The 25,258-nt window shown below is 36.6% G+C and overlaps 1 protein-coding gene across 3 annotated transcripts in view; it reads right to left on the bottom strand.

The window, feature by feature from the left end:
• Positions 1 to 25,258, bottom strand: part of LOC145252481 (bifunctional 3'-phosphoadenosine 5'-phosphosulfate synthase-like) — a 357,476-nt gene that overhangs the window by 155,728 nt on the left and 176,490 nt on the right. Inside the window, exon 1 of one of the 3 annotated variants that reach the window (XM_080111910.1) lies at positions 16,407 to 17,005. The exons of 1 other annotated variant lie outside the window; for it this stretch is intronic. In XM_080111910.1, coding sequence (XP_079968036.1) covers positions 16,407 to 16,445 — 39 coding nt within the window. In that variant the 5' untranslated portion in view covers positions 16,446 to 17,005. Of the gene's footprint in view, positions 1 to 16,406; positions 17,006 to 25,258 lie in introns of those variants that run through there. One more of the 3 variants, XM_080111907.1, reaches the window with a different exon arrangement.

Below are 25,258 nucleotides of genomic sequence, written 5' to 3'. Positions count from 1 at the left end.
GAAGGGGCCAACGCATCGTTTCAACTTCTTCCTCGTCTAAAAATGTTTTTACTTTCTTAGCAGTGTGACAAGGAGCGTTATCCTGCATGAAAATTGCAGGTTGATAGAGCGACGACCGAAGACTAGGAACTGCATGCTGCCATAGAATCTGCTTATAAACTTCTGCATTTATTCCACCTTGCAGACGAATCAGTAGTCCACAGCCTGCAGCTGACATAACGCCCCAAACCATTACACTTCCTCCTCCAAATTTCAGTTTTTTTCACGCACTTAACCTCCAATCTCTCACCAGTTCTTCGCCGGACATACGTGTTGCCATCAGATCCGATAACGTTAAACTTCGGTTCATCACTAAAGTGCACACGGGACCAGTTTTCGGTTGTCCACACGTGTTCTTGGGCAAAAGCGAGGCGGAGTTTCTGATTCTTTTTGGAGATAAGAGGCTTCCTTGCTGGCACTCGAGATTGCAATCCAGAAGCGTGCAACCGGCATGTAACAGTTTGCCGAGACACTTGAACAATAGACCTTTGCTTTAGTTCTCGAGATATTTTAGCAGCAGTGTTAAATCTGTCTTTAAGTGACATTTTGACAATAAGACGATCCTGTTGAGCAGTTGTGATTCGAGGTCTACCAGATTTTGGGGCAGCTGCCACTGATCCTGACTGCTTGAAATGTGCCACAATACGCTTTACTACACTAGGAGACCTTCCTACGGTGTCAACAATCTCAGAAATTTTCTTGCCATTACTATGAAGATGAATAATTAGCTGTTTTTCTTCGACAGAAACAGGACGACGTTGTTTTGCTGCCATGTTGTACTAGTGCGATACAAACACTCATTTCTTTTACTCAATTACAATAATTTTAATGTTCTTTAGTAAAAATTTGAAGTAGGATTATTCATAGTACCGGTCTGACACCTATACAGTACTTTACTGTTATAATAATTAAAGATTATACCGCCTAGCCCTTAACTTTTGGACCACAAGAATTTGGACAAACTTTTGTGTTATTGGTCATAACTTTAAAAATATCCAACGGATGCTTATGAAATTTAGGCGAGACATGAGTGATGAGTATATCTATAAGTATATATGCATATTAAGTATTTTAAATGAACGGTTTTTCTTAAAAAGTACTTAAACTTGTCTTGAAACTACTAGCCCTAAACTTTTGGACGCTACTGTATATGTAAATATATATGTATATATATGTATATATATATGTATATGTATATATATATGTATATATATATATATGAATATAAATATATATATATATGAATATAAATATATATATATGTATATATATGTATATATATGTGTATATATATATATGTATATATATGTATACATATATATGTATACATATATATGTATACATATACATATGTATACATATACATATATATATGTATACACATGTATACATATACATATATATATGTATACATATATGTATGTATACATGTATAGATATATATGTGTATATGTATACATACATATATGTATACATATATATATGTATATGTATACATGTGTATACATATATATATACATATATGTATATATGTGTATATGTATACATGTGTATACATATACATATATGTGTATACATATACATATATATGTATACGTATACATATACATATATATATGTATACATATATATGTGTATACATATACATATATATATATATATATATATATTGAATTTCTACATGTCAATACAGTCTGAGAAACAGGAACCCGGAAGTGAATTCCAAAGTCTAGCAGTTCTGGGGGAAGAAAATACAGTGTAGGAATGAGATTTCGTTGTTTTTCAGGTTTATGAAAGTGGCCCTGTGCCATACTTAAGAGGTAATGTTTTTTTGTTTTTTTTATCCAGTCTCAATTATTTTTTCCTTTTATCTTATTAGACGTGTGTCCTTCCATACATTAAAAAAGTGGATCGTCATTTATTCATTTATTTTTTTTTTTTATCTCTGCACACTAACATTTTCCTTTCATCTCATTTAATTTTATTGTCTTTTTCTTTTTAGTTTTAGTTTTATCTCTTTTACACAATTCATTAAATGCGGTCTCATTTCGTCCCTTCAAAAAAATTACATAATCTTATTTCAATACTAGACGTACCCGTGGCCCGTTGGGTCATAACCACTATTACCATTCGTTCCACTTTTATTTGGTTTAAAAATCTATAAAACTCTTACATGAAACATCTACTAAACATGACGCTGTACAAAGTATGTTCAGAGAAACTTGCAAGAGAATACTTCACCTTAATACAAATAAACCCTGATTAAATATTTACATTAACATAATATTTGAAGCCCAAATAAGATCCTCTTGACTCGGCTTTAACCTGGCTCATACAAGGAATACTGATGTTCCTATTTACTTGCCTCCCCACGAGGGCAGAGTTGGACACAAGGTCGGTTTTTAATGTGGGAAAAATCCAGCTCCCCAAAAAGGGGCACTTTGGATAGGAACAAAAATAAAAAAATTATCTCAGTCATGAAGGATCTCTCCTCCACTGACCGAGGACAGAAAAGGTGAAACGCAGCCCTGGAACAGATACTACACTGTGATCTTAGCCAGCCTCAAGTAACAGTGTTGTATATTTATCTAATAAGGGGGAATGTCGTGTGATCGTCTAATGGTCCAGTCTATTTGTTCATATGCCGTTGTATGTGTGTGTGTGTGTGTGTGTGTGTGTGTGTGTGTGTGTGGTACATGTATTTTACATACATATCTTCATGCGTCGTCAATGTTGGTTCACCTGAATTCATCTTGTGTCTTGGAGGAAGACTGGTACCGGTTTTGGGACAAAGATTTATTCACTCCAAACAATGAATTGGTTTTATAGTTTTTTATTCACCTTCCAGATGTCGACCGCAGAAGGATGGAAGTGAATCTCTGGCTTGCATAGTACACATCAGTGCCCCCCCCCAGTGAAGGGAATTGGACGACTGTTAAGCCGTCCGTCGCCTTCTATGTCTAAAACCAATCTCTCCGATTCAGCTAACCTGATCACGTGACTCACACGCATCCGATCAGCTGACCCTCACTTCCGGTCAACGTGCCTACAATATAATTTACTCACCGCCCTCTCTCTCTCGATCCAGTCTCTAACAAGAGTACATAGTCGTATACTCCATCACTTTCTTATAAGCTCAACGTTTAAGAGGTAAAGGAGAGCATTAGTTGAACACTCAGTTATCCATGTATCTCATGTAGAGATCAAGTGTTAACCCCCAAAAAGGGGTCCCTTGATTTCTGAGGATTTTGACTGAAGTAAAATTAAACAAAAAATCGAGACTGCTGACTGGAGAGTTTGAGTTACCTACTAGCCATCATCCTCGCGTGTCTTCAATATCTCTGTCAAAGGGTTTATCTGCACGACATGAGGCTATTTCACCTTAATACAAGTAAACACTGACCAAATATTCAAAATAGCATAGTATTTAAGGCCCAAAGAAGATCAACTTGACACAGCTATACATTGGCTCACGCGAGGAATAATGTACCCATAAGTGCAGGTGTCAACAGCCTCAAAAAAAAAAAAAAAAAAAAAAAAAATGATTATCCTCATCACTAAAACTAAACCTACTTCAAGATGGGCACAGTCCCCTCCTCTGAAGAAAATAACTTTTTTGACCCTGGCCTTTGGGCCAAGATCAAAGTGTAGTATCTGAAAAACAGATACTGCACTTTAATTTTTTGTTCTCTTTCAGTGGAGGAGAAAGAAACCTGAAGTCTCATAAATACATTAAGAAGTTTTCGAAAGTGGTTCAATCAGCAAAGTGAGAGGAATACATAGCAGGCTAAGAAAGAGATGGTTAGCCGGTTCAGTTAATTACAAATTACAATTAAAACAATTAAAGCACAAGTTTGTATCAATCATAATTCAATCCCAGAACTAAAGGATACTTTAGTATGTACTAGTAGAGAGACCCCACATTGTCCGAGATTGATTGAAATGTTCGACCCTCCTATACTTTTATTGTCATCGAAATCCGACCATTTTTTTTAATCAAACTTATTGATTGCCTGCTCTAGTTAGGGACCCCCTCTCCCACCTGCAGTGAACTGGGAAGAAGCTTCACATGCCTCCCCACAGTGACTTATTCCACAATACATTGTAGTCTACATTGCACTGTAGAGAATCTACTGTTGATTTTATAAAATTAGTTTTATATAATGGCTTCACTTAAAGTTTAAAATGCAAAAGTCAAGTATTATGGTTCAATTGTGCTCTAACAAGAAACATTTATTTCAAATGTATCCCTGTCTTAAAAAGAATCAACACTTGATTTTATAGGCTGGGCCTTTCTGTTTGTACAAACTTTTCAAATGTACTTGTGATGTCAGATTGTATAAAAGTGTTAACTTTGGTCAAAATCGAACTTCCTTCTACTTTAATAGATTTTTTCGATTATGATTTTTTTATATACTAATCAAACGCATTCTAATACAAATCCCACATAAGAACACTCTCTGATACATCAAATACCTTTGTGTGAAATTTCAAAAAAATCGGCCCAGCCGTTTCAGAATTCATAAAGAACTCACACACACACACACAGTTCCTTTTATTTGATAGTAAAGATAAAGATTCTGTGTTAGTAAAATAATATATATCTTAGGGAAAAAACGTTGATTAACTAAAATTTAGTATAGATATCCAAAGTATAGCTTAATTATGCAGTCAGTTTTTTATGCAGATTGTTAGCATCATTAAACTGTCTTCCTCTGAGGGAGGGGGTGTCAAGGGAATATTAAATTCAAGAGCAGTCCCCAGTTGCATGTATATCCCGGCCAGGGGAGATAACGACGCTAGGTTTTTTGCAGGTCTTGCAGGAATGTGTTGATGTCCTTCTAGATAAATCGCCTGGTATTCCAAAATGGTGACCCATCCGGTAATGACCAGGTTCAACATTGCTTAACTTTGGTAATCTAACGAGAACTGATGTGTTAATGTAATTGTGCCGAATGTAGATTGAACCACTTTGACCATTTTTTTTCTGAACTTTTTTGGATCATTCTCATCTTGGTTTCACGACATTTTTTTTTTTTTTTTGTATGCATTTTTTTTTATACTTAGGAACCTAATAGTTGAAGTTTGGAACCTATACGAAAGTGTTTCCAAAACGTTAGGACACAATGGAGCCCCTGAGCAGGGCAAAGGTTTTTCACGGAGCACTAACAAGATAATTTCTAAAATAAATATGAAAATCATTCATTTTAAATTTTAACTTATACTTGTTCATTAGTTTTTCCTTACTTGTTCATTAGTTGTTCCTTACTTGTTCATTAGTTGTTCCTGTACGTGATTTTACTATATTTTCGTCTTTACAACCATTTTTGTTTTTTTTTTGTTTTTGATTAATTAAAAATTGTTGCATTTTTTTGTTAACTTATTTTTTTATTGGTTCCCCAACAAAATGAGGGTGGATCTGTAAATTCACCCTTTTCCGTTCGTCCATTCATCCGTTCGTCTGTCCACACTTTTCTCAATAACTACGCCTTGGAAGTTTTGGAAATTTTGCACAAACATTAAACATGATATGAGTAAAAAAGGGAACAGAACGGATTTTCCGGGAAAACTCTGGTTGCTCCCTTAGGGGTGCCTTTCAGGTTAAAATGACTAAAATTGACACTTTTGTGCTTATTAAAAAAAAAAAAAAAGATTGATGCCTTGGATTTTTATAAAACTTTCTGAAAAGTTGTAACTAACTGATTTCTATATAATTGTGTTTCTCTATACTTTGCGATAACTCTTGGGTATGCCCCAGGGGCTCTTTTAGGGCTAATAAAAACACTCCATTTTTGGGACTATTTTACCATTTTTGTCCAAAATTTTCTGTGTATTTCTATTTAGCAGTTTTGCATGGTGCTGAACTCAAATTTAAATATGTTAAGGCCATGGGGACTTTTGGGGCTAAATGGAGGGGGGGGGGTCCTAAAAATAGTCATTTTTTTTATGCCTCGTTCACTGTGCTCTCACGTGATACCATGCATGCCTCACTTGTTTCTTTTTTCATGAATCATCCTGAAGCTCTTTACACCTGCAGTTATGTATCATATCTATTTCCAGTAAAAACTATCAATAATTAAATGTCTGCAGCCATTTAATTTTTCCATATAAAGTATTTGGTCTGCTTTAAGAAAGGGCTTCTGGGAATACCTGCTATATGGAACCCATTATTTAATCCAGAAGTGTAGATTGTTTTTGTTCTCTAAGCCATCTCCGGGCAAATTATTATTCTTCGTTATTATCGCCTGCATTTTCTTTCTTTCTTTTTTTTTTTTTTGCTCACCCAACACCCTTACCCACACCTCCACTTTCTTTTCTGCCTTCACGTCATGGGTTCGAGCCTGCCTGCTTACTACCGTTTTATTTATTTTTATTTACTTATTTTTATTTATTTATTTATTTATTTTGCTCAACATACACCTCCAAACACCTGGGCAATGCCGGGCACCAAGGCTAGTACTAGGTTCAAGTGAACCTGATAATAGTGACAACATAAGGAGTCTATATTCTCGTAAAGTTCCAAATAGATTTTTTTTTTTTTTTATCATACCAAAATCAATTGCAGATAGAGAGGTTGGGATGGCTCTCTTCAGTTCAGAAATAGTTTAAAAATTGTTTTGATAGATGTTGCCTTTGAATTAATGCCACATATAAAATCTAGGGTAGTTAAGGTCTAGTGAGCATGGACCTCATTCAGAATCACAACTCCTACTGATGAAACGATCTCTAAAGTATCCCTGCATATTATCATATGCACTCTAAAAATACCATTCATGAAATCAACAAAATTGCCAAGGGGATTAAAGTATCCCTGCATATTATATGCACCCTAAAAAATATCACGCATGGAATTGTTAATAAAATTAACAAAAGCATTAAAGCCCGTTTAGTGGCAAGCCCTTTCAGAATCACAACTCTTACTAATGAGACGATCACCAAAGTGGGTCCTATCGTTGGATTGCAGAAAGGATGTAATTGATGATACCATGGATGATTGAATTTTTTTGAAAGAAGACAGGGATTAATTTTCATAAGTATTGCAACATGAGTGATAAATATCTTTCACAAAAAACACCCGTCTAGCTGAATCCAACCCTAACCCTAACCCGTCTAGCTGAATCCAACCCTAACCCGTCTAGCTGAATCCACTGTGAAAAATTTCCCCCACTCTATATCTGTACCTAAATCAAAACGTGGATTCCATGAACAAAGCTTCTTTCTTAGAACTGCACGCCTGTGGAACTCTGTTCCGTCTGCCTGCTTCCCACCGGACTACAACTTGGATGTCTTCAAGTCCAATGTTAACAAATTCCTAATGAACCGCCCCCTTAATTAAATCTCCACACTAACGTAATGTACTGGCAATAACCCTTATCCCTGAGTGGCTTCCAGGCCTTGATAAGTGGTGATCACTGTGTAAAAAAAAAAAAAAAAAAAAAAAAAATATATTATCCAGGAACACGATTTTCTTAAATTCCTATCTTGTAACAAATAAGTTTTATAATTGTTTTTACGTGTTCAGAGACAATAAAATAAAGCAATACATATATATTATGTAAAAATATGCGTATTTGAGATTTTTTTTTGTTTCTTAATGTTTGAATAAAAAAAAGCTTGTCTTTGTACGAAATGATAGATTATATTTAAAACATTAATACATTTAGACAAATTTTATCACGTTAACTGAAAGTGAACCTGAAAGTACTGAAAACTCAGGGAGTAAGTTCATACTAGTGATGGGACGATTCCAACATTTTACCCCGATTCCGATACAATTACTGGTTCCGATACAAAATTCCCGATTCCTATTCTTTATATATCTCTAAATATATATATATATATTGTGTACAGAAAGTTGTTAGTTGAAACAGATCATTGGTACCGTCGGTTTCAAGCCCGATAATAAGGCCCGTTTAAGGTATCCTTATCAAGCTCTCTTCAGACGCTCTTACAATTTCGATTTTCCTTTTAATTGAGCACTCTGCTGGAATTCTTTTTCCAAAAAAAAAAAAAAGCTAATCATATATCTCTAAATATTTAACTATAAAGTTATTTTTTCACAATCACCGTAAAAACATGTGTTAAATGTGCAGATATTTTCTCAAGCGTAAAAAACAAACTTGTGTGCGCGTGTGGGGTGATCTATAGATTTTAGTTTTAGTGGTCGTTTTAAAATCGATATTTATTATTTTATCATTACCAGCAATGGAAGATTTTGTTTTAAACAAAATAAAATCAAATCAAATAAAAAAAAAGAAGATAATCAAAGGAATCGTTTTTTTTTTGGCATCAGAAAATAGGCACAAATTTTTCCGATTCTGATACCGATTCCGATACCACAAATAGTTCCGATTTTTCCAATTCCAATTAATCATTCAAACACTAGTTCATACTCTCGAAAAGTCCCAAATTTGGACACAACATCGGATAGATTTTTTTTTTTATCATACCAAAGTCAAAAAAAAAAAAAAGTGTCACCTAATTTAACTTTTAGTATTCGTTACCTAAATATGCAGTATCTTAGCTGTGATACTAGAGCTGTTCTTCCTGAGTGGATGCTATGCTCTGTGCGTTACTTTAATGTCTTCCTATAAATACGAAATACGGAATTCCGATCCACCATGAACCAGTTCTTGTAACTGGAACAAACACCTAACTGCTAGCTACGGAATCCCAATATACATTTTTACCTCCAAGACGATTACCTGTCTAGCCTGCATGCGCAAAAAAAAAAAAAAAAAAAAAAAAAAAAAATTACCTGCCACTCTAAATCCTAATGTAGATCTGTTTCTTGTAAATTAATAACCCCTATCCCTTGAAGGCTAACAATCTGCTCCTTCCCACCAAACCGCCACTTAACTCCTACATTTCACTCCGTTTTGTACTAATTCGCACCTACTAAAACCAGCCCATATATCTATTTACCAAATTACACATGGCTCAAAACTTACTGTTTTACCCGTACTATACTGCACTCGCATCTCATGCCCTGCTACTATCTAAAATATAGTTTTGGCACAACTCGTGGTTCAATTCTTAACACCTACTCACACTTTAATATTATACTAAACCCAAGCTCACATGAAAAAAAATAATTAAATAAATGAAAATAAAAAAGGAAAAAAAATAATAAAAAATATATATAAACAAAAGTGTAAGCCTCAAACCACATTATCTCCTAACAGGCCTCCTTGCAATCATAGTTGCTTACACTGCATGAGCTCTACTCAACCCCTTTATCCACTAACAATGAAATAACAATATCCCTAATCCACTTTGAGGAGTGTAACTATTAGCAGATATAACCCCTACAAACTAACCCAATAACATTAACTAACCTCGCGGGGTCGCAGAAATACCTGGATTAGAACCCAGGCGCGGAGCAAACCCTCTCAGTGGTGACGGACCCAGTGAATCTTCCAGATCATCCGTCTAGGAGAAGGAAAACTCTGAAACTAAACCAGAGAGGAGGGAGGCCTCTTCAGTCTTGGATGACAACCTTCCTAGAGCTGGTGACTCAAACAAATTACCGGTTTGCAATACCTAAATTGCTTAAGGAGTAGATAGGTCCTGCCTATCGCCCGGCTTCCATACTCCTTCTTTGCCTATTAGTCAGGCGCAGAGATACTATCACAGTGATTCGACAGAAACACCCATTGGTAGATCTTGTTTCTTGTCTAGGGCAATGAACGCCGTTTCCCCCACTCCCGACACACCCCAGTCCTTAAGCTGGGCACTTGAGAATGCTTGAGTACCACATATGCCTGAGCAATTAGATTGGGTTGACCTTCCTCTGATGGGTTGAGGGTACCGGATTGACAGTTACTGGCTGCTGTTTCCGACTGGTAGTACAGGAGCCCTAACTCTTTGGTAGCGCTTAGAGCGGCTGCTCCATCAACAGTTGAATAATATCGGGATGTTTGCAGTGCCATGGCGCGCATGGAAAGGGACCCTGCACTCATCCCCGGTGGGCTTTCCTGAGGCCACAGTCCTAGTTGATGGAGGGTCAGCTGATGGTCTACTTGTGATGCATGTGTGATATTCTGCATAACCTTCTGTTCGGCTTCCCCTAACCCAACTGAAACTCGTTAAAAAACATGATGACAGTACAATCTAAAAACAAGCTTAAACCAGGCTTAGGGACAAACAAATCACACTTGCCTCCTCCCTTGAGGCTTGCATTCACAAATATCCGTGGGCTTAGAACTAACTTAGCTGATGTTGAAGCATTTCTCCTAACAAATACCCCGGATATCTTAGCACTAAGTGAGACTAACCTACACTCCTCCATCCCCTCTAACTACTTTAACATGCCTGGATATCTCCCACTCTGCCGTAAGGACTCTGACAGACATATGCACGGACTTGGAGTTTACATTCGTAATACCCTTCCCTTGACTAGAGAAACAAACCTAGAAACGGATGATCAAGCTTTTATGTGCTTTAGACTTATCATGCAACACAACATTAGCTACTTTTACTTTCTCTACCGCTCTCCCTCGACCCAAGACTGCACCATAATAAACAAAGTATCTGACAGCATAGACACAGCACTCTCCTTCGACACTAGCGCCCAAGTACATGTATTTGGTGACTTTAATGTCCATCACAAAAATTGGCTTGGATTCTCTACTTATACAGATGCAGCAGGCAGCGCAACTCATAGCTTCTCTGTATCTCACTCCCTATCGCAAATTGTTACTTTCCCAACCCGCTTCCCTGATCAGGAAGAGCAACACGCATCACTATTAGATCTGTTTTTGACCACAGTTCCTGATGATTGTGTAACGAAAGCCGACAGCCCACTTGGGAACGCTGATCATGCGGTAATAATGGTTGAAATCGCCCTAAACTCCAGACCCAAAACTGAAGAGCCAGTGCTCAAAACAACGAGATATTATAAAAAGGCTGACTGGGAAGCTATCAGAGATCTTATCAGAGATGCCCCATGGGGAAATATTTTTTCTCTTCCTGCTGAACAGTGTGCAACTGAGACCACTGAATGGTTCAAAACTGCAATCGAAGCGCATGTTCCCATGCGGAAATTCTATAGCAAGCCCCACTCTCCCCAATGGTTTACTTCGACTTGCGCAACTGCCATTGCTCAAAGGCAGCATGCATTCCGCAGGTTTAACCGACATAAGTCCAGTTCAAACAGACAAAAGTACATAGAAGCTAGAAGTAACGTTAAGAAAGAAATAGCGACAGCTAAGAGGGAATTTACGGAAACCACTAAAAAACGCATCGAAGCACAAAAATTAGGAACTCGTGACTTCTGGAAAATCTACAACAGTGTAGTAAATAATGGGCAATCAACGATTCCCCCACTAACCAACAATCACGAGGTTCTTTGCTCAGCAACCGAGAAGGCTAACATGCTTGCCAGTCGGTTTGCCTCCAACTCTACACTGGACCCTCTAAACCACCCCCTACCTGACTTTCCTATGCGGACAGACGCCACGCTAGACGATCTGGAAATCACCCCTGCTCAGGTGCATGCTATCATAAAAAACCTTGACACTTCCAAAGCATGTGGACCCGACCTCATCCCAGCTGTGCTATTAAAAAAGTGCTCAGCCGAAGTAGCTCCAGTTCTCTCCAAACTCTACAACAAATGCCTCAATGAATCTTGCTTTCCGAGCTGTTGGAAAACTGCTTCTGTTGTACCAGTATTCAAGAATTCTGGCGAAAGAACTGACCCATTAAATTATCGCCCTATTAGCCTCCTCCCACTTTTTGCCAAAATATTTGAGACCTTAATTAACCATGCTCTAGTCCAGCACCTTACAGATGCTAAACTTCTGACCGACCATCAATATGGATTTAGACAAGCCCGTTCCACGGCAGACATCCTCACTGTAATCTCTGAACGCATATACCATTCACTGGACAAAGCGGGAGAGGGCAGAGCGGTAGCTCTAGATATATCTAAGGCTTTTGACAGGGTATGGCATGAGGGTCTCCTCAGGAAGATTAGATCTTACGGTATCACTGGTAGAATACTTAACATAATTAAATCCTTCTTAGATAAGAGAAAAATCCAGGTTGTCCTCGACGGTCGTACGTCTAAACAATATAATATAAATGCGGGAGTGCCCCAGGGATCTATCCTTGGTCCTCTGCTGTTCCTGATATTCATAAATGACCTCCCCGACAAAATTGCCTCTGAGATGGGTATATATGCTGATGACACCACACTCTATAGCAGGCACGACAGGAAAACAAATGAACATATATCTAAAGTAATGGCAGAAACACTAGAGGATGACCTCAAATCAGTAGTGGAATGGGGACAAAAATGGATGGTAACGTTCAATGCCACCAAGACAAAACTGGTTTCATTCAATAATTACAAGAAACCTTCTCTACCACCTATAGCAATGGCCAACAACTCTTTAGCTGAGAGTACGTCTTTCAAGCTCCTTGGCCTAACGTTCACAGGAAACATGAGCTGGAACAATTACATCGAGGCCATTGCCAGGGCCGCTGCGAGGAAGGTGGGCTCTCTCTACCGTGCTAGAAAACTTCTAACACCCGAAAGTATCATGTACCTCTATAAGGCCACTATTCGCCCATGTATGGAGTATTGCTGTCACATTTGGGCCGGTGCATCGGCTACTAGTCTCTCGCTCCTTGACAGGGTTCAAAAGAGAGTCGCAAATCTGATAGGCCCTAAACTGGCATCAAAACTTCAGCCTCTGTCCCATCGTCGAAACGTTGCATCCCTCTGCCTGTTCTACAAGTATTATAATGGTGAATGCTCTGAAGAACTGCAAGCACTTGTGCCCCCACGACGTGAACACCCTCGACAGACCCGACAAGCTACACAATCCCACCCCCACACTGTAGAGATCCCTAGATGTAAAAGATCCTTCTACTCCAGTAGTTTCTTCCCCAGAACTGCTAGACTTTGGAATTCCATTCCAGGTCACTGCTTCCCCAACTGTACTGACATGCATAAGTTCAAGTGCAACGTGAACCAACATCTCGCTGCCCTAATCCCTACATAGTACCCCAGTAGATGTTTCCCTTGATAGTAGCCCCCTACATTAAAGTGGCAATGTGCCTTGTTTGGGGTGAATATGTAATAAAAAAAAAAAAAAAAAAAAAAAAAAAAAAATTGCAGATAGAGAGGCGATGATGGCCCACTTCAGTTGAGGAATAATTTGCGGATTGTTTTCATTTGGATACTCCCACATAAAAGTTGTGGGAGCATCTCGTACCAAGCAACCAACCATCCATATCCGAACATAAAGAAATATTGTTATATTTTCATCTATCAGCCTTTCGTCATTCTTTTAAAGTACAGCAGAAATACATTATCTTTAAGATAATCCCACTAATAAAAGTTTTAGGAGTTATGATGAGGTGAATTCAGGATCACACATTCTGCTGATGAAACGATCGCCAAAGTGTCCTTGCATGTCATTGTACGGCGACAAGACAAAGAATGTTGGGCAAGTCATGCATGGACGGAAATTTATTTGAAGTTTATATTTTTTTGTTTTTTACATAGGCATCACCACTTATCAAGGCCCAGGGGCCACTCGAGGATAAGGATTAAAGAGTGTACAGTAGTCATTTGGACAATATAGTAATTGTAAGTAATGGAAATTTAGTAAATTTGTTAACTTAAGGGGGACGGCTTATCAAGAACTTGTTTACATTGGACTTGAAGACAACCATATTGTAGTCAGCTGGAAAGCAGGAAAACTGAAGACAGTTCCCACAGGCGTGCAGTTCTAAGAAAGAAGCTTTGTTCATGGAATCTATGTTTAGGTTTAGGCACAGATAAAGAGTGGGAGGAATTATTGATAGTGTTTTCAGCTAGACGAGTGTTTCTTGTGAAAGTTTGACAAGGGGGGCATAGATTGAAGCTCAGTCGAGCACTTGCCATGAAAATAACGATAAAGCAAAGACAAACTCGCTACATTTCTTCTGTGAGAAAGAGGTAGCAGGGAAGAAAAAAGGACATCTCCTATGAGGCTACGAAGTCTATTTTGAACTCTATCAAGGCAGGATAAGTCCTTTCTAGCAGCTCCTGCCCAGATGTGGCAACAGTACTCCATCCTTGGACGAACTTGGCTCTTATATAGATAGAGAATTGCAAAGAGTATTGTGAAGTTTATTACTGCTTCCATGGGTGGCAGTTGGGTTTTGGTCATCCTGTACCAAAATCGTATTATCTGTTTTTGCTTTGAAAGCGAATTCACATTGACCAAAATAAAGGTGTGTGATTGGCCGATTGGATAGCAGGTAATGTCTATTATTCACATTGCTCAAAAGAAAACTGTGTGACGGTCTGATTGGACACCGTCGTGTAAAATTGAACCGATTCACATCCCACTGAATCTATTGCATTTAATTACGTGTTGATATGGTGTGAGGGGGTGGGGGTATTAATTTCTTATTCATTACTCAGCTATATATGAAATATTTACTTGTTCAAATGCTTCAAACGTGAATAAAATCCTGGTCATAGCAATGTAACGTAATGTTATTTATTCATATATGCTCTGTTGTAACATGTTAGCAGTTATCAAGCTTTTACCTTGAAATGGTTGGCCCACGTAAAAAAAAAAAGAGAAAGTATATATAAAAAATAACCCACCAACCCCACATAATGTATATATGTTATATATACTTTTATCTTCCTGTTCACGCATGCTTAATTCCTTCTTGATAGATATATTTTATTATTTATTCTTACATTTTTCTTTAATATTTCTTAATATATATATACTCGTTATTTCCTATCTAAATGTTCTTTAGCCAGCTTTTATTTTATTTTATAAAATGCCGGCTCTTTTCTTCTGATGAGAAGCATTTAGCTTCGAAATGCCATAGCCTAAAGAGGTTTTTACGCACCATTTTATCTTCTTATCTTATTAATTTGATGATATAATGAAGTTATATGTAACTTTTATTCATCATCTTTTATTCAATATATATATATATATATATATATATATATATATATACGTACGTATGCACATATATATACATATATATATGTGCATATATATATATACGCACGTATGCACATATATATATATATACATATATATATATGTGTGTATATACATGTATACACATATATATATGTACGTATGTACATATACATATATATGTATATGTACGTATGTGTATATGTATGCGTGTGTATATGTATGTATATGTATATGTGTGTATATATGTATATGCATATATATATGTGTATATATTTATATGCATATATATATGTGTATATATTTATATGCATATATATATGTGTATATATGTATATGCATATATATATGTGTATATATGTATATGCATATATATATGTGTATATATGTATATGCATATATATATGTGTGTATATATGTATATGCATATATATATATATATGTATATGTATATATGTATATGCATATATATATATATATGCATATGTATATATGTATATGCATATATATATATATATGCATATATATATATATATATATATATGCATATATATATATATATATATATATATATATTAAATAAAAGATGATGAATAAAAATTGCATACAACTTCATTATATAAACATACATATATACATATTAAGGTAGGTGGTGTTTGATTAACACTGCTGGGGAGACATGAGATAAAATACTGTTTTGTTTTTAAACTCTGAAACAGTTTTTCTTATGGTAAACAACTGATGATCTCTAAAATAATATCAGAACTTGTGTGAATTCTTTGAAGTGAAATAATAATACAGTGATTGAAAGAGATTAATTCAATTACAAGCAAAGGGGTTTTCTTACGGAAGACTTGGGACTAAAAGTTTTTTTTTTTTTTACATATTAGGTTGTAAAACTTTCAAAATATATATCTCCTCTCTAGAATCATAAACCTCACAGTAACAATATTTAATTTTAAAGTTTCTTTTATTGTGGTTCAATCAAAATAAGAATCTCATGTTTTGTAAGAAAATTGATCCTTTTTCTTATCCAATTGTAAAACAAGCTCCCCCACTTTCAAAACCCTCAACAAACTTTGCTTAACTTCTGAAGTGGTAATTAAATAGAATTATCAAATTAAGTTAAATTAAAAAAAAAAGTTGTTCTTTTTATTTTTAATAAATATTTTTTTTTTTTTTTACAAATAAAAATAAAATATTGTCATTTGATTGAGAAAATAAAATTTGTAAAATTTCAAATTCTGTGACTAAAAAAGTTTGTATTAATTTTTTTTTTTTTTTTAATAACCCGAAATTTTTTTTTTTCTTTAATAATAACCATGAAGTTAGAAAAGTAATAACTTTGGATGAATGATGCGAGAAAGAGATGATAAAAGTAAAAAATAAAAATAAAAAATAATTAAGAAAACACTGTACCTCTCTTTGCAGGGCTAAATCGTAGGACCAACTAAGCATTTTTGTTGTTGTTGGTTATGTGGAAATATGCAAACAGTAGTCAACAAAATAACCCGAACTGGTATGTACTTTTGGAATGAGAATCAATTCTGTAGATATTGGAATGTAAGGTGAGAGGAGGGGAAAAAGTCCAGGTGTGCTGGCTTTCCGAGTTATGTGTTATCTGTGTGTATTGATGCGACTGTCGGTGGAAAGAGAGTGTGTCGTGTTTTATACGAGCAGTGAGGCTCGCCCCCGACGATGACGACGACGACGACGACGACGACGACGACAAGTGGTTGGCATCGACAGTGGCTGACAACGGTCAAAGAGCTGGAACAACCAAGATTCTAATTAACCAAATAAAAAAAAAAAGAAAAAAAAAAGAACGAAAAAGGAAGAGAAAGAAAGAATAAGGGGAGGGGGAAAAGGAGAGTGATAAAAAAAAAACGTGAGGAAACAAAAAAAGAAGAGAAAAAAAGTCCCACCTTCACCCCACCCCCTCCCCGCCCATTGATGGCAACAGACTCTGGTGACAACAACGGCACCACCACCGTACAGGATGACGATGACAATGTGGGAAAGAAAAAAAAAAGGGGGGGGGTAGAGAGAGTGAAAGATTAGGGGAAGAGAAAGAGGAAGATATGCAAAAAAGAAAGAGAGTAGACAGTAATGGAGAAAAGGTGCAGAGAGAGAGAGAGAGAGAGAGAGAGAGAGAGATAGAGAAGGCAGATAGGAAAAGAAAAAGTATTATAGAAAGAGGTAGAATAGGAAAAGAAAGAGAGTATAGAAAGAGTCTATATATATATATACATATATATATATATATATATATATATATATATATATAGAGAGAGAGAGAGAGAGAGAGAGACAGGCAGACAGAGTACAGAAAGAAAGAAAGAAAGAAAGAGAGGAGAGAAAGAGAGAGAAGGTAGAGAAAAAATTAAGAGAGAGAAGATAGAGAGGGAGAGAGTTGGGCGGGGGCGAGAGGATGTGCTATCCCGTCACCGCCGCCACCACCACCCGTAGAACCAACCGGAGTTTAGCGAAAAAAGCCTGTAACAGCAGTTGTTGGGGCGACAGAATGAGAGCTTGGAAGAAAAAAAGTTTTTTGAAAATGAGGGTGAAAAAAATATAAAAATAAAATAAAGAGAAAAAAAAGAAAGAAACGGTAAACAGAGGAGGGAATCGAGGGAGCAGAGATGCCAGTAAAGCACATACAGATGGGACAAGGGAGAGCTTTACTTTCATTGTAAGAATATGGGTGTGTTTGGGAAACGCCGTATGTGTGTGTGTGTGTGAAGGAGAGAGAGAAAGAGAGAGTTGTTGAAAATTGGAAAAAGACGATGGATAATGGTGGGTGTTACTTTATAAAGAACACTGAACAAAAACCAAACGTCATTAACTTAAAGAATTATATATATATATATATATATATATATATATATATATATATATATATATATATATATACACACACACACACACACAACAAGGTAAGTTTTCTAAAAAAAAAAAAAAAAAAAAAGAAGGAAAGCAAGAATTCTTTGATTCTTAGAGCAGGACACCATTGCTGCTGAATCCATTGGCACTTTGAAAAGAACCATTATTAGTTTACATATGAACTTATGTAGTTATTGATCCATAAGAATTTGATTCCGACTAGCTTTTTACCGAATAACCTCACACAGCTATAGAATCGGTTATGTGGAGTTCAAATCCTAACTTGGATATATTATTCATATTATTTAGATTCTTCGGACTACTGTTCTTATCTTGAATGTCATTTTTACAACGTTTCGGTCGATGTAAACCTCCAACTTTCTCCAGATGTATCTTGTTAAACTTGGAAATTTGCACGTAATTTGGAATGGAACGTTTTATTTAATTCACGGGGGGGGGGGGCTAACATGTTCTCGTTCTATCAGCCATAACTGGGTAAAAGTCCTAACCAATTCACAATTGTATTTTGAGTGTCGCCCTCACTGAGGATTGAACTTTCGATCTCCAGAAGAGTGTCACTTAAAACTGAATTTCACCAAGTACTTTATCCATTGCACCACTGGTCATTGCAGACCTGTAATGGATTTATTATGATGGTGTAAAAAAAAAAAAAATAAGGCAAAAATAGAGACTTGTGTTCAACTAATAGAACCTTTAGTTATGACTAATGACTTGCCACTTATCAAGGCGGAAACCCAATTGAGGATAAGAGTTAATGAGATACACAGATTGACAATAGAATGATGTATAATATCATGAGAGGATTGGAATTGAACAATGAACAAAATTTGGTGACTTATGAGGATGATTTGTGACATATTTATTTTTATTGGATTTAAAGATGACCAGGTTGTAGCCCATAGGGAAGCAATTCCATAGATGAGAAGTTCATGGAAAAAAAATGGGAATTCTGTTTGATGTTGAGCACCTTCAATTGTGTGACTTTTGTATACAAGTTTGTATGGCCGCTAAAATTGTTTTTTTTTACAATCTTTACATGAAACGATGCTGAAATTAGAGTCCCAATCTCAGCATTCTCAACCATCGCTCCAGATTTCGAGTTAGCGTTAGGGTTAATGAACAGCATGTGTAATTAAAACTTTGTTTCATTTTACTTCGATAAGTTCTCAGAAAACAAGAAAAAAGTGTAGCATCTAGAGAACAGATACTACACTTTGATGTTGCTCCAAAGTTGAGTTAGTAAAATAGTTACTGCTATCAATATTTCTCTCTCTAAACGACCATTTAACTGTGTTATTGTATATCTTTTTAGTGGTTTCTTTGTTTTACCGGATTCCAGGACTAAAATTCATCTATTCTGGTGGAGTATCCAGCTTTGTGCTGTAACTATAAACAACACCACTTGGACAAGGTGCATCATCTATATATATAAAAGCGAAAATGTATGTATGTATGTATGTGTGTATGTTTGTGTCAGCTAAAAACTTTCGACAGGCAACAAAAATTCACAAACTCGGTATCATATTGAAGCTCCATCCTTCACTCGAAAAATATCGAAAAATTGGCCAAAAATGTTCATTTTTTCACTCCGAAATCGACAATTTTCGACAGGGGAGGGGGGGGGTCAACAAAATCGTTCCTCTCGTGAAAAACTAAACAAATTTCATATACGTCGTGTTTAGCGCAGTTAATTAGCGCGTTGGTTCATTATCTAAACGTTTTGGGTTCGAATCGTGGTGTGAGATGTCTTTTTTTTTTTCGATTTTTTAAATTTAAATATCGAACCAGTGTTATTTAAGCTATTTTTCATGTAACGTTCGTTTTTCTGTTTTTTTTTTTTGTTTTTTTTACCTCGCTTATCCACCCCCGACCGCACACCCAAAAACACCTGGGTACCCACCGATTTTTTAAATTTTAATATCGAAACAGGCTTATTTAAGCCATTTTTCACATGTTCGTTTTTCTGGGGTTTTTTTACGTTAGTTTTTTTTATGTTTTTTTCTCGATGTTTTGATTACCCCCCCCCACCCACGCTTAAGTTTTAACGTTCGTTTTTATGTTTTCTTTTTTACTTCGCTTATAACAAACAAACCTGGTCATTGACCTCATTTGCTGAATAGCTATCGCTTACGTCGTGCGCGCACCTGTCAATTTGGTTCTTACTTAAATAAATTCAAACATCTTTCAGTAACTCATTCTGGCTGGCCGATTTTATTTTCGAACTTTGCCTCAGGGCTTCGGGTTCGATCCCCCCCCCCCCACCGGTTTCTTTTTTATTTAACACCACACACACCTCCAAACACCCGGGCAACGCCAGGTACCCCCCGCTAGTCTATAAATATAAAAGCGAAAATGTGTGTATGTATGTTTGTATGTGTGTCTGTGTGTCTGCTAAAAACTTTCGGCAGACATGACGAAAATTCAAGAACTTGGTATCATATCGAAGCTCCAACCTTCGCTCGAAAAATATCGAAAAATTGGCCAAAAACGTTAATTTTTTCACCCCGAAATCGACAATTTTGGACAGGGGAGGTCACCAAAAACGGTCCTCTTGCGACGACGACCGGTTCTACGCATGCGTCAGATGACAGCATGACCTGATTTACTTTAAATAGTTGAAAAACTGAACAAATTTCATGTACGTCACGTTAGCTCAATTGGTTAATGCGTTGGTTTGTTATCTAAACGTTTTGGGTTCGAATCGTGGTGTGAGATGTCCTTTCTTTTTTTTTGTTCATTTTTTTAAATTTAAATATTGAACCAGTGTTATTTAAGCCATTTTTCACGTAACGTTCGTTTTTCTGTTTTTTTTTTTTTTTACTTCGCTTATCCACCCCCGACCACACACCCAAAAACACCGGGGTACCCACCGATTTTTTAAATTTTAATATCAAAACAGGCTTATTTAAGCCATTTCTTTTTTGTTTTTTCGATTTGTACATTTAACATCGTTCGTTTGCCTTACGTTAGCTTTTTTTGTTTTTTTTCGATGTTCTGATTACCCCCCCCGCTTAATTTTTAACGTTGTTTTCTTTTTTACTTCGCTTATAACAAACAAACCTGGTCATTGACCTCATTTGCTGAATAGCTATTGCTTACGTCGTGCGCGCACCTGTCAATTTGGTTCTTACTTAAATAAATTCAAAACTCTTTCAGTAACTCATTCTGGTTGGCCAATTTTATTTTCAAACTTCGCCTCAGGGCTTCAGGTTCGATTCTACCCCCCCCCCCCCAGTTTCTTTTTTATTTAACAGCGCACACACCTAGAAACACCCGGGCAATGCCGGGTACCCCCGCTAGTCTATATATATCAAAGCGAAAATGTGTGTATGTATGTATGTTCGCTTTTTATGTATGTCCGCAAATGGATTTTTTTGGCGGCTTCTCGAGGCCATCGCTCATTTTTAAAAATTTTTATATCATGTCGAAATCATAATATCTACGAGTTACGAACGGGGATCGCGCGTGTATTTAATTTGCCCGACTTTCAAATGCTAAATATTCAACATTTTTCAATCGGCGCGTGTACATTCGCCTTTTTTTGTATAATAAAAGCAAAACTAATACAAAGGTTGTTGCATCGTTCCCAGCACGATCGCCGGAATGTCCAAAAGCAATCAGCTTTGATCAATGCAGTTTTTTCCTTATATCAGACAATTGCTATTCAATTTGGACAATCCCCTTTCAATGGGGAGCTGGTCCCCCCATCATCTTGGTTTCCTCCTGCTCCCATCATCTTGGGGAAGCCCAAACTGTCCTGCAGTAAATGAAAAAACGGTCCTGCAGTGAAACAAAGTAAACAAACAACAAAAAACTACCCCGTCATCGTAACGTTCCCTCATTAAGCGGCCACCTGTCAATCAAACCTCCCTGACTTGACTCACTTTAATCGCTCTTACATTAACATTGTCACCGTAGCGCAGGTGTTCAAGCTCAGTCTATAGGCCTCAAGGCTCCGGGATCAAGCCCACATACCACCAACATCTTTTCTTTTTTTGTTGCTATCGTTAAGTTTCCTTTTTGTTCTGATTTACCCCCCACCCCAAAAAAACACACACACCTACAAATACCCAGGCAATGCCGGGTACCCTCCGCTAGTCTATATATATAAAAGGCAAAATATGTGTGTGTGTGTGTGTGTGTGTGTGTGTGTATATGCTCACTTTTTGTGTATGTCCGCAAAAGGCTTTTTTCGCCGTGATTCTCAGTTGGCTCGTTCCTTCTTAAAACTTTTTATATCGCATCTAAATCATAATATCTATGACTTAACAACAGAGGTTGTGTGTGTATTTAATTTGCCCGACTTTTACCAGCTCGCCACGTCTTCGAAAAGCGAATGATCTGACTTGCAACGCAAAACTAGGTCAGACATCACGCCACTTCCTCGCACCTGTTTATTTCGCTTTATAAACCTTCACTTAACTCGCTTATCAGTTCCTCTCCCCTCGTGGCCGAGATGGTTAGGTGTCTGGCTTTTTTCCCCTTTCATTTCCACCTTTGCGTCAAGGCTTCGGGGTTCAATCCTACCTTCCTACTAAAACTCTTTTTTTTCTTTTACCCGGCCAATGTTTTTTTTAACACACACACCTCCAAACACCTGGGCAACGCCGGGTACCCCCCCCCCTTCGCTAGTCTATATAAAACGCAAAATGTGTGTGTGTGTGTGTGTGAAACCGGCAAAAACTTTCGACAGCGATGACGGATTCTCACGAGATTGGTATCATTTTGAAGCTCGACCCTTCGGATAACAAATATTGAAAAATTGGCTAAAAACATTGATTCTTTCACCCTCAAATGGGCGATTTTCTACAGGGAGGGGTAGCAAAAAATTGTTCCTTCATGACAATTTAGCCATACACTCATGCAAAAAAAAAAAAAAAAAGAAAAAAGTTCTGTCTTGAATTAGTTTAAATAAAAAAAACGACCTAATTGCGCTCATGCGATCATAGGCCAGTCAGTATAGCAGCATTCGAGCCGTCGTATCAGATATATTTTTTTTCAATTTTTAAAGTTTTATGCCATTTTTTCGTGTGTTTTTATTTTTTCATCATGTTCGCTGTTTTTTTTAATAATATTTAAACAGGTGTTTGCTTATTCTTTATTTTCCATCTTGTTTTGATTTAAACATCCTCCCCCACACTCACACCTCCAAACACCTGGGCAACGCCAGGTAACCCCACTAGTTCCTCATATAAGCCAGTGTTAGGCATATCGAAGGAATATTATTTGGACTCTGAATACTATGTTATTTTGTATACATAAATCTCACCTATCTGTTTAAATGTATGTATGTGTGTATGTATGTATGTATGTATGTACATTGTATTGTGGTCAGGTCATGTCATATGCTACTGGTACCATGTAACCCAGTACTACCTGCCTCATGGTCGGGTCACCGGCGACTAAACTGGTTCCCCCACCAGACTTGTTTGGTGAGGAGGGCGGCTAGTCTCCCTGAAGGATTAAAAACAAGACCTTCCAAAGGGCGAATGAACTCTTTTTCTGGGTCAACAGCCAACTAGCACCATGTATATTTGTGTGTGTGTATATGTGTGTTGGGGTAGAGAAGGCTCCCGTAAGCCGTGGTGAAGGCAACCTTTCTAGGAGAAGCAAATCTCTGATTTAAAAAACCATAAAGCGGAAGACCAGTACCCGCATTAAGCTGGTCTGCAGTTTAATTTGTTGCTGGCTATCTTGCTCTTGCTTGTTGCTGGATCTCAACATTTTGAACCGAGAGAGAGACTTAGCTGTCGTACAAAGCTAAGACTCTGTAGCATCATCTTTGTATAGATACTCCCTCAGGCATTTGGGCTCATGGACTTTAAGTGTCTGAGGGAGTGGCACTCGTCTGACAAGACGTTGCAATCATCATCAATGTATGTACGTCTGCCTAAAACTTTCAACAGAGGTGACGGATTTTCCCGAGATCAGTATCATTTTGAAGCTCAACTCTTCAGACGACAAATATTGAAAAATTGGCTAAAAACATTAATTATCTTCACCCTCAACTGGGCACTTTTCTACAGGGGAGGATCGCTTTTTTTTTTTTTGTCGATGTTTTCAAAAGTCATCACCTCTTTTCGATTGACTAGCCTTAATCTAAATCTTCGCCACTTCCGGTTTGGTGATGGGCGCAACAGCAAAGACGTCACTTTTTTTTTTCAAGTTCTTTTCCTCCTTCGCAGTACAGGTTCGAGCCTGCCTGCGTACTACCGCTTTTTTTTTTTTTTTTTTTGCTCAACACACACTTCTAAACACCCGGGCAACGCTGGGCATCCAGGATAGTTTTGTATACTTTTGGAGAGAAATATCCTCATGCCAGATTGTCCTGATAAACCTCTGCAGAGAGAGAGACCTTAAACACCTGATGTTTAATAGGCATTCGAATTCTCTAGTAGGCAGTACATGTGTAACGCATAAGGACAGATTTATACTTACACAAAAATGATTTTATTAACGGATAATGTTGTTTTTTGTTTTGTTTCTGAAAAACATTTGTCAATATTTTGAGGAAAAGAAATACATTGTTTTGTAATTTTATTAAAGTTTCATTTAGTTTCCGTTGCAGCTTTTTATGTGAGGCATGAATCATCTATGATGTGCTAGAATCAGGTGATCCTTTGTTCATATTGGACATAACTCTACAGAAACAATGTGTTGTGTTTCAAATTTTTATTGAAAAAAATCTAAATTTTTAAATCAACTATTTTTAACTTTAAAATGTTAAAGAACAATTTACTAAAAAATTATTTTTAATTTGTCGTTATTTGTTTTATATGTTTCTCCATATATAATATTTTGATTGCAGAAATTCCCCTCTGGACCAAAAAAGTACAGTAAATGCAAAATACACATTTATTATGTCTAGACTATTAGCCACTATCTTATGTATATTTAGAACAATATTATAGACACATTTATTTTTTTTATTTATTAATAAAATCCTACATTCTATCCTAGGAGCAACATCATCACAATCGTACTATCTTTAACAAAGTAGTTCCTATTTTTCACTCTAAATCTCAAGTCCTCCTACCGTCCCCAGTCATCATTGAGAATAAATATACACATTATCTCTATATTGTCCTAGCACCCTTCCTAACTGGATCATAAACTCATAGACATACCATTATCTTTCCATTTCCTGATTCCAAAATAATAATTTCTCCTTTCTAAAATTCCAGGAATTCTCATTGGCTGAGAACTGACAAATCAATTATTCCGGCATACACATCTTATTATAAAAACGAATGTGCCAGTCGTTTTCAAATATGGCGGCTATCTCTACATGAGGCAATAGTTTTACATGAAATAAACCAAATACAAACATAATAACCAAAGAATCGTTATTTTGCATTAAATATTTT

The sequence above is a fragment of the Euprymna scolopes genome, chromosome 29, assembly GCF_053919585.1.
Source record: "Euprymna scolopes isolate OS-2025 chromosome 29, ASM5391958v1, whole genome shotgun sequence".
NCBI classification, from domain to species: domain Eukaryota; kingdom Metazoa; phylum Mollusca; class Cephalopoda; order Sepiida; family Sepiolidae; genus Euprymna; species Euprymna scolopes.
Note: the sequence above shows the minus strand (reverse complement) of the source record. Positions and strands in the feature narration are given on the sequence as shown.